This window comes from Chanos chanos, chromosome 9 (assembly GCF_902362185.1).
Source record: "Chanos chanos chromosome 9, fChaCha1.1, whole genome shotgun sequence".
In the NCBI taxonomy this organism is placed as follows: domain Eukaryota; kingdom Metazoa; phylum Chordata; class Actinopteri; order Gonorynchiformes; family Chanidae; genus Chanos; species Chanos chanos.
The window spans coordinates 15,831,766-15,841,204 of NC_044503.1; the positions used below are offsets into that span (position 1 = coordinate 15,831,766).

Genomic DNA, 9,439 nt, shown 5'->3' on the forward strand with positions numbered 1-9,439 from the left:
ATTCTCACCAGTCACTCAGAAGACTTCTCTCCCTCTCTCTCTCTCTCTTTCTCTCTCTTTCTCTCTTTCTCACGTTTTTTCTTTTTTCTTTTTTTTGTATTTAAACATAGAAGGGGAACTTCATTGGTTTTTCCAGTGCAAAGCCTCACAAAATCCTCCATCACCTCAGCAGACACTCTGAAATTATAGAGATGCACACTTTTGTATATCCTGTTGCAACTTCAGTCTCTCTCTCTCTCTCTCACACACACACACACACACACACACACACACAAGGAACCACAACACTCTCCAGTCTGGGGAGAAATATCATCCCACACAAAGCACAGTCATGACCCCGCAGAATTACCCAGACAGCTTTGGGAGAAGCCCATCCACCTACACAGAAGCATTTTACTGTACCAACAAACACACAGTTTAGCTCTGTCACTAAATGGGCTTCACAGATAAATGCTGAGCAAAACATCGGCAAATAACTATTGGAAGTAATGAAAATTTCCTGACTAACATACAAACGCACACACACACACACACATATGCACGAACGCATGCACCAAGAGTGCCAAAATTGAACTCACCGTTGACATTAGCCTCTCACCACAATGAGGTGAACTTTTTGCCAAATCCAGAGATGGCTGTTAGAGAGAGAGACAGACAGACAGACAGACAGACAGACAGAGACAATAGCATTAGATTCAAAGATCAGAGAAGGAGGGAGAGACAAAAGGGCCAGAAACAGAGAGCAGTTGGAAATGGGAAGCACAAAAGAGAGAACAGAGATGGCAACGGTCAGAATAGCAAAGAGATAATAACTGGTTAGTTCAAATGGATCAGGAGAAAATGTTAGAGCTGGATCACTTGTCCTGCTCTTCTCATGCATTTACACAGAGCCAAAGCAATTAAGAACAAGTTAAGAGCTTAACCTCATAACTTCAGGGCTCCATCCACTCACCTTCTCCCAGTTTTCCAGCCTGCTCTGCTGCTCCTCCAGGCAGGATCTTTGACAGCATGCTCTCTCCCTCCATACCAGTTTGACCTGCTGCAGCACTGCCTATACCACCAGGCCGCGGGGCTGCCTTAGAACCTGGAGAGGAAGGGAGGGGAGAGGTAGATGAAATTATACCTTATATGTGCAATCTCCATGATCTTACACACACACATACACGTACACACACACACTCTTGTATGGACACACACGTACATACACACCTACCTACACATATGCACACACACATACATACATACATGTATCCGCATACATACATGCACATATGCAGACACACACACACAAGCACACACGCACACACACACGCACACACACACACACACACACACACACAAATATACATACACGCATATGCACACCCACACACACAGACACACATACAGAAACACATACACGCACACACACACACACACACACACACACACACATGCACACACAGACAGACAAAAACATGGAAACAGACACAGACAAAACACATGCTCCTAGGGAATAAAGTGTAATGCCATTCCTCATGAAGTGTGGGATCAAAAGCAATGAAAATTCAGTGGAAAGAGCAACTCATCTCCAGTCATGTGACATGTGTGTTTGTGTATGTGTGTGTGTGTGTGTGTGTGTGTGTGTTTTGTTTTTTTTTCCCTAAGCCCGCCACCACCCCTCCAACATGGGAGTCACATCGTACTTTTCTCTCTTTTTTTTTTTTCTTTTTTCTTGTTTCTTTTTATAAATTTTATTTGATAAGTCCACATACTTGTGGACTTGTGTACAGAGGAGACAGGTGGACAGGCAAACGAACAAACATGCAGACAGACAGGTCACATGCTGTAGAATGACAGACAGACTGGTGAACAGGTGGACAAGGAGACAGACAGAAGGACAAAATCAATGAAAGGTAATAAGGGAGTGAGGGATAAAGAAGAAAAGTAAATAGAAAACTATATGTGGGACAAGACAAAGGACTGATGCTGTGATGGGGGAAGTAACATCAATAATTATAATATGGAAACATAGTAATAATAATAGTAACAACATTGATGACCATAATACTAATAAAGATAACAACAATATTGACAATAATGCCATCATAATACTACTACTACAGTTACTACTACTACTAATAACAATAATAGTGATAGTTTCTTTGAAGTATGCGTTTGTGGGGGGGGGGGGGGTTGCGGGAGTTAGCTAGCAGGCAAATTCAATGAATTTATGAAAGGGGCCCAGATTTTTTGAAAGTATAAGTTTTGGTGTTGGAATGAAATTCTTTCCATGGATATGTGGTCTATGAGAAAGTTTAACCATTGTGTGATGTTTATTGTGTTTCTTGTTTTCCAGTTTAAGAGGATAGTTTTCTTAGCAATTGCTAGGGCGATGAGTATGGGTTGGTGGGCTGATCACAGAGGTATCCCCGAGCAGACAGAGGGATGGAGAGAGCGGGATGTTACAGCTCATAAAAAGTGATATTCTGTCAGTAACTTGTTTCTAAAAGTGGTAAGTTGGTGGGCACAACCAGGTAGAGTGGAAATAATTTTCTGGGGTGTTCATTGTGCAATGTGAGCATATGTCTGAATCTAGGAATCCCATCTTATACATCTTGTGCTGGGTGATATGTGTTCTGTGGATTACTTTATATTGTATTAGTTGAAGATTAGTATTGTTTGTCATTGTGATAGTGTTTCTACAGATTAGAGTCCAGAAGTCTGCATTGGTAGAGAGTGATAGGTCTTTTTCCCAGTCTTGGATGGGGAGGGACATTGTTTGGTCCGAGGATGTATAGTTTGTATAATTTGGAGATAGTTTTCTTAGCATTATTTATTTCTTCCATTTCTTCCACTAGTGGGGGTGGATGTAGGTTGTTGTTAATTTTATTAATTTTGGATTTTAGAATGGATTTTAATTGTAAATACTGTGTGTGTGTGTGTGAGTTTGTGTATGTGTGGTATGAGTGTGTGTGTGTGTGTGTGTGTGTGTGTGTGTGTACTCACCTATCCCTGTGAGCGGAGGCTGGGCTGTTTTGGCAGGTTGTACAGTGGCTGCTTTTGCTCCAATTGCAGTAACAGGGGTGGGCTCAGGCTTGGTCTGTCAGAAGACAGAAAAAAAACAATCATGGGATAGTTAGTGAGTGTGAGGAAATGTTCAAAAAGCATCAGTCAAAACACTGAGAGAACACTTTATCTCATTCAACAATTCTTTATTTAGCAGCAGTGAGCATGTAATCGAATAATACGTTATCTAGTATTAAATAATAATGATGTAAAAAGAATATTTCCACACAATAATTTCAGAATATTACTGACATTTGAGAAAAAATGAATTTAGTGGCTCAGTGGATGGGTTCATGGTCCATAGGTCAGAAGCTCTGTGGCTTGATTCCAGAGAGTTAAATGTTCAGTGATACAAACAGGCAATTTCAGAAGTTGTTCCAAACAAGACCATCTTATTTGCATGGTTGCTATGGTGAATAACGCACTATGATGCAACAAAGATCTCCGAAGATCTTCGCATCAAGTTGCAACAAAGATCTCTGTTACCATCCTGCAAAAGACATCTCATGATGTCATGCTTTGGGCTTATCATTTTTTCTTTTCTTTTTTACTTTCTTAATTCTATAATGTCTTACGACAAATAGCTTTATAAATGAGAGGTTGTTCTTATGTTAAAAGCTACTGGATGCTTCGTGTTCCTCTTAAGACTGATCAAGAGGCAGTGAGGACAAAAACAAGCTGATCCCCATGTGCCACATCAGTTTGAGATGTTGAGATGTTAGCAGAAAACAGAGGTGAGCACATTTCACTGTATCCATCAGAGAGGAGTGCTTTTTTTTACGGTGGAAATCGATCAGGCCATGTGCTTACATTATGGTTTCCATTTCTGAACCATTCATGCAGCGAAGCATGACACAGAAATATGGTATAATTAACCAAGCCTCTGTGGCCTGGTACCATACAAGAATATATAAAAAACAAATTGCATTGCCTTGGCCTGCTAAAAGGCTGCAGTGAAACGCATTGATTTCAGTCTTTCATTTGGCAACTTTAATCAATGTGTTTAATCAAAAAAGTGGTACCATTCAAACAATGCAGCTAAGCAGTTTAAGCAAATGCACAAACTCCTGGCTTAGCCGATTCAGATTTATCATCCATTGAACATGATTCATTTTCAATCTACTTGTTTTTCTTTCCTCAGTTGAAAATGATTCAATTGAATAACGCTGCAAAACCCTGAATAGGACGGTGGGCACTGAAAATGTTGGTCTGCCATTCACACTAGTAAAGCAGGACAACAGACAAATGGTCAGGTAAAATGTGATAAGACTGGTTCTCAGCTGGGTATTGCCCATACGCTTAAAAATGGAGAGAACTGCTGTGACAGCGCACTATCACAAAACAACCAGTTAATCATTGTTGTTTGCTAACAAGATCATGGCAAAATACAAATAAACTGGGAGTAAAGTGTCCCTGGCTTTAACAAGTAGAACAAGGAAGAGAAAAAAAGGGATAGTGGTTAATAGAAGGGGGAGTGAGGGGGGAAGTGAGGCGGGGAGGGAGGGAGGGAGGTAGTAAAGGATACCAGAAAGACAAAACAGAAGGGGTCTTACAAAGGAGAAAGGTAAGGGAGTAAGGAGAAGAAATATGTTGCTTCCCTGTTTTGTGCAGTAATTTCACTCTAAATCCAAATTCTCTTGCATATTTTTCTATGAATTATCTCAGAAGGTCTGTTTTGTTGCGTTTCACTGAGCTGCAAAATTCATTTCAGTGTCCAGAATAAATTTGCCAAATAAGAGCCTGCATCTGTTAAATTCAAATTTGATTATAGAAATTAAAAGAACACTCTAAGTCAGACCAACCTAACCTGTATACTGAAAGACATTTCTACTGAAGAGAAACAAAACACAAGAAAAATGATAAAACTGGAAATAAGAAAAATGCTGCTGGGATTAAATAATCCTGTCTAAGGCTTTTAAAAGCGCTCTTTGTAGCAAATCAAATACTTTTTGTGTCATGTTTTTTTTTCACCAAACTAGTGTCAGGAGAATTAAGTAGGTTCAATATATTGAATCATTGTTTACAGAGCAACAGCCATGCTCCCTGAGGCTCCATAATAACTGATGGCTTTGTAACTCAGGTTGTTATGAGGTATGATCTCACAGATCAATCCTGTGAAGTGCACATAATGTACTGTTCAATGCCCAAATCACACCTCACATCTCTGAATGGATATCCCAAATGGACAAGTTGCAGTGTCTCTTTGGACCTTTCAACCATTTCCATAACAACTACGACATGGACTGTACAGAAAGTGCTGTGCAAGGTCTATGAAAAGTGCTCACCGCAGCTGGGGTTGGCTGTGGTCCTGCACCTGGTTGTCGTGCAGTTGGGGCAGCCTGACCCGGTTTGGCCTGCAGCTGTTGAGCCTGAGCTGGCTGCTGTGCTGTGGCAGCCCCTGCAGGTGTCTGCTGTCCTGGCCTGGCAGCTGACGTCTGCTGTTGCTGCTGCAGTTGTGTTCGCTGACTCTGCTGCCCATCAGGTGGCTGCTGGGATCCACTCTGCCTGCTTGACCCTGCAGGCCCACCTGGCCCCCTCTGCCCTGGTCCAGAGGTGCCAGGCTGCCTGGAGGACGAGGATGAGGACGGATGGCCCTGAAGATCTTGCTGCTGCTGCTGCTGCTGCTGCTGCTTTCGGCTAGAGGAGCCTTGATGATGAGACGACTGCTTCCCAGAACGTGAGCTGTGGTGGTGACCAGAAGGGTCCCGAGAGTAGTCTGAAGAGTGGTAGCCCTGAGAGCGTGAGTCGCTCCTCTTCCCCGAAGATGAGGACATGGAACGGGAGTCGTGGCGCATGGAGGGGTCCTTGGAAGAGCGTGATGATCGGGATGAGCGTGGCTCATCTGAGTGTCGAGACGATGAGTGTCTGCCAGAGCTGCTGCTCCCATGGTGACGATGTTCCCTTGAAGAGCTGTGACGGGAGTGACCATAGTCGTCCTGTGGCCAGAGGTCTTCCTCTGGAGGTTCGTCGTAGTCATGGTAAGTGTGTTTGACGTGGCCACGCCTCCCAGAGGAGGAGTGTCCACTGCTGCTGTAGTGACGGGAGCCGCGGGCGTCACGCGGTTTCTCGAACCAGTCGGTCTCCTCCTGGCCAAGGTGGTAGGCTTTGGAAATTGAAAGTAGATCACAGTCAATCTCCATGTCTGTCGGTGAAAGAGGCATGCACACTGAGCCCATGCAGAGAAAGAAAGGAAAAAGAAAAAGAGCAAAAAACAGAGAGGCCGAGCTTAACGACCATGCCCACTGGATTTCACAGCACAAAATACATAAAACACATTCTCAAATTATAGATCACTGGCTTTCAATCTGTTACTCAGGGTCCCACTGCCCTACACATTATTGTTTCAGCCCTGCAATACCACACCTGAATTCACTGATCATCTCATCAACAAGCCCTTAACTAGTTCAATCAGTTGGGATAATCAAGGGGTAAGACAAAGACATGTAGTGCAAGGGATCCCTAAGGAACCAATTGAAAACCAGTGTTACAGATATTGCTCACCATACTGAACACTGAAACATCATAACACTCTTTCAACTTACACTTGACATGTACATATAAATTCAGTGTAAAAATAAGCACAACTGTTGCACAAGAAAGAAGACATGCAAAATGTGGTTAAAAAAAAAAGAAATGAGAGGAAAGTAAGAGAAACACACAACGGCACATGCAGTATTGGAGCTGGGCGGCAGCATCAGCAGTCAGTTCTGACGAGAGCTGCTGGTCGCCTGGAGACACAACATGGGCATGCACTGGGCTTTCACTCCTTTACTCCTGCTACTCTTTCTCTTGGGTGGGGGACGTTTAAAGTGGGCAGTGACTCTGGCATTCAGCACCCAATTACCTTCGCTGTCAGAAACAGCGCAATGCATATCGTCTATAATGTACATATCATCGGGTTTGTAGACGTGGGTCCTTGGTAGGTCTCGAATGTGGTCCTGCACATCAGGCAGAGAGTGACTGGAGCCATAGGGATTGCTTGGATCTGGCCCCATTGAGCCTCGCCCAACACCCACGGGCTTCCCCATGGGGCTGAGCGGGCTCTCCTCCTCAGAATACTGGGAACGCAAGGTGGGACGCCCGCTGCGGCTATAGCCACTCCTGTAAGAACGGTCAGTGTAGTCACGTTCGTACGACCTGCTCCGGTAGCCTGTGTCCCGGGATGAGATCTTGTCCATGCCATAGCCAGTAGAGCGTGACCTGCCATGGTGGTACAGTCGTTCATCTTCCCCGTAATAGCTCCGGTGGGAGTCATACGCACTGTGACGCAACCCATAGCCAAAGTCATCGTGGAGCTTTCTGGAGCGGGATCCTGAGCCATAGCCACTGGTGGTGGAGGTGCTCATGGTATAGGAGGCCAGGTCGGCCTCCACGTCACGTGCCTCTTCGATAGGGGAGAATTTGGAAATCTTCTGCTCAATGCCTTGCTTCCGATGCTTGCTCCTCTTGGTGGACATGACCGCTGGAGCTAGGCTTTTGGAGGAGTGTCTTCGTGAGGCCGTTGCCGAATGTTTGTAGTCGTCATAGTAATACGACGATCCCCCACCCATGCTACTGCTGCCCACTACCCGGCCATGCGTGTCTGCCCCTCGCGCAAGGTAGCTGCCGGTGCTCTTACCCCTGCCATGGTGATGGTCGTACAGCTCTTCGTCACGCTCCTCTTCTGGTCTGCCGTAGGAGCTCCCCCCTCGCGTGTGCAGTCCATCGCCCCCGTAGCGCCCGTGGCCCTCACTGCGGTGTGGATCTGAGGTGCTGCCCATGCCCTCCTTAGTTAGCTCATTGACATCATCAATCATCATGTAGTTCCTTGGAATATTCTGCTCCAGGTTGGAGGAGCCATACAGGCCATCACCGGTATACGTAGAGGGACTGTCCACTGAATGTAGTCGGTCGGACAGTGTTGTCTGCCCATATGTGTTGGCTACTGTGGTAGTGTACTGCCCATATGAACTGGCTGTGGTTGTAGTGTATCCATAGGTATTTGCTATAGTTGTTGTGTATTGCCCATAGCTACTTGTTGCAGTTGTGGTGTATTGCCCATATGAACTTGCTGTGGTTGTTGGATACCCACCATAAGTGCTTGAAACAGAGGTGGAGTATGGCCCATAAGTGCTAGCCAATGTTGTGCTGTACTGTCCATATGATGGAGCCACACTGGGCTGGCCATAAGTGGCATCTTGGGCAGTGGTTGTCACAACAACAGTAGGATTGCTTATGACCTCATAGTTAGTGGGCATCTTGTGCTCAAGGTCAGCCAGTGAGGTCTGTCGTGGCCTCTGGTGGACAGTGAGGATATCTGCCTGTGGTTGGTAGGTACTTGCCTGGCTGACCGGGTAGGGGGGTGCCTGGCTCGGGTATGGAGTGGTGTGGGTTGGGTATGGAGTTGGACCAGCAGGTGGTGGAGGAGGAGGCTGGAACCCTGGATGACTTGGTTGAGCTGGAGGTTGCACTGCATGGTCTGTTGGGTATGGGGGCTGGCTCTGTGGGAAGCTTTGGGAGGGGAAGGTCCCTGGGGCTTGATAGGATGGAGTAGGATGGTGGGTCTGCAGGGGAGTAGGCTGAGGGAGAGCCTGTGCTTGGGAGACAGTTGGGTAGGGAGGCTGGTTGAAGCCAGTGCTCTGGTATGGAGTGGAGGCCTGCGGGGTGGGTGCTGCTGGCTGGCTCTGTGGGTACTGGTAAGAGACAAAGGATGAGGTGGGAGGATACTGAGCAGCAGTGTTCAGCTCACTGGTAAACTGGCTGAGAGGTGCCGTGCTGGGTCTGGTCAATATCCCATTCGTCTCGAAGGATGCAGCAGCAGCTGCCAGCCGCAAGTTGTTTAACTCCGAGTCTGACACGTAGTCTCGGGCATCACCCATGCAGCGCAAGTAGGCCAGCTCCCTCCTCTCTCTCTCTTTCACCAGGGCATCCTTCCGCTGTGTGATGCCCATTTCTAAGTAGCGGAGCTTAGCATCAATCTCTTTCTCCTCCTCCTCTAGCTCCGCCTGCTGTTTGCGGAGCTTGGTGGACTCCTGCTCAACTGCCTTCAGCTCATGGGTCAGGTCTTTAAGAAGACTGGCTTTAGCTGCAAGACCTGGGCGTGAAGCAGCCTTCAGAGAGGGCACAGAGGGCATGAACATCTGGGGCAGGGCAGGGGTGACCACTGGCAGCTGAGTTTCCTCGGGCGGGGGGCTAGGCAGGGTTCGCTTCACCTTCCTCAGGAGGGAGCTCTGCTGCAGGGCTGCCAGCTGCAAGGACACAGGGGGTCAGGGAGAGTGGGCGGGGTCAAAAGCATGCAGAACAGAGCATAACACCAGGTTATGTATTAGAGAAGACATGTAAAGAGTTATACACATAATGTTATAGTAATAGGCTAGAATGGTGGCACTACATGGCCAAAATTGTTTAAGAA

At 46.3% G+C, this 9,439-nt stretch overlaps 1 protein-coding gene across 1 annotated transcript in view; it reads right to left on the minus strand.

Annotated features, from left to right (window-relative positions):
- Positions 1-594: 594 nt before the first annotated feature.
- The window catches only part of bsna (bassoon presynaptic cytomatrix protein a), a 99,215-nt gene continuing 90,370 nt past the window's right edge, over positions 595-9,439 (minus strand). Inside the window, exons 6-10 of the mRNA XM_030785247.1 lie at positions 6,893-9,275; positions 5,334-6,151; positions 2,989-3,082; positions 953-1,084; positions 595-635 (exon numbers count right to left, since the gene is read on the minus strand). Of these exons, the coding sequence (XP_030641107.1) occupies positions 595-635; positions 953-1,084; positions 2,989-3,082; positions 5,334-6,151; positions 6,893-9,275 (3,468 nt within the window). The remainder of the gene's footprint in view (positions 636-952; positions 1,085-2,988; positions 3,083-5,333; positions 6,152-6,892; positions 9,276-9,439) is intronic.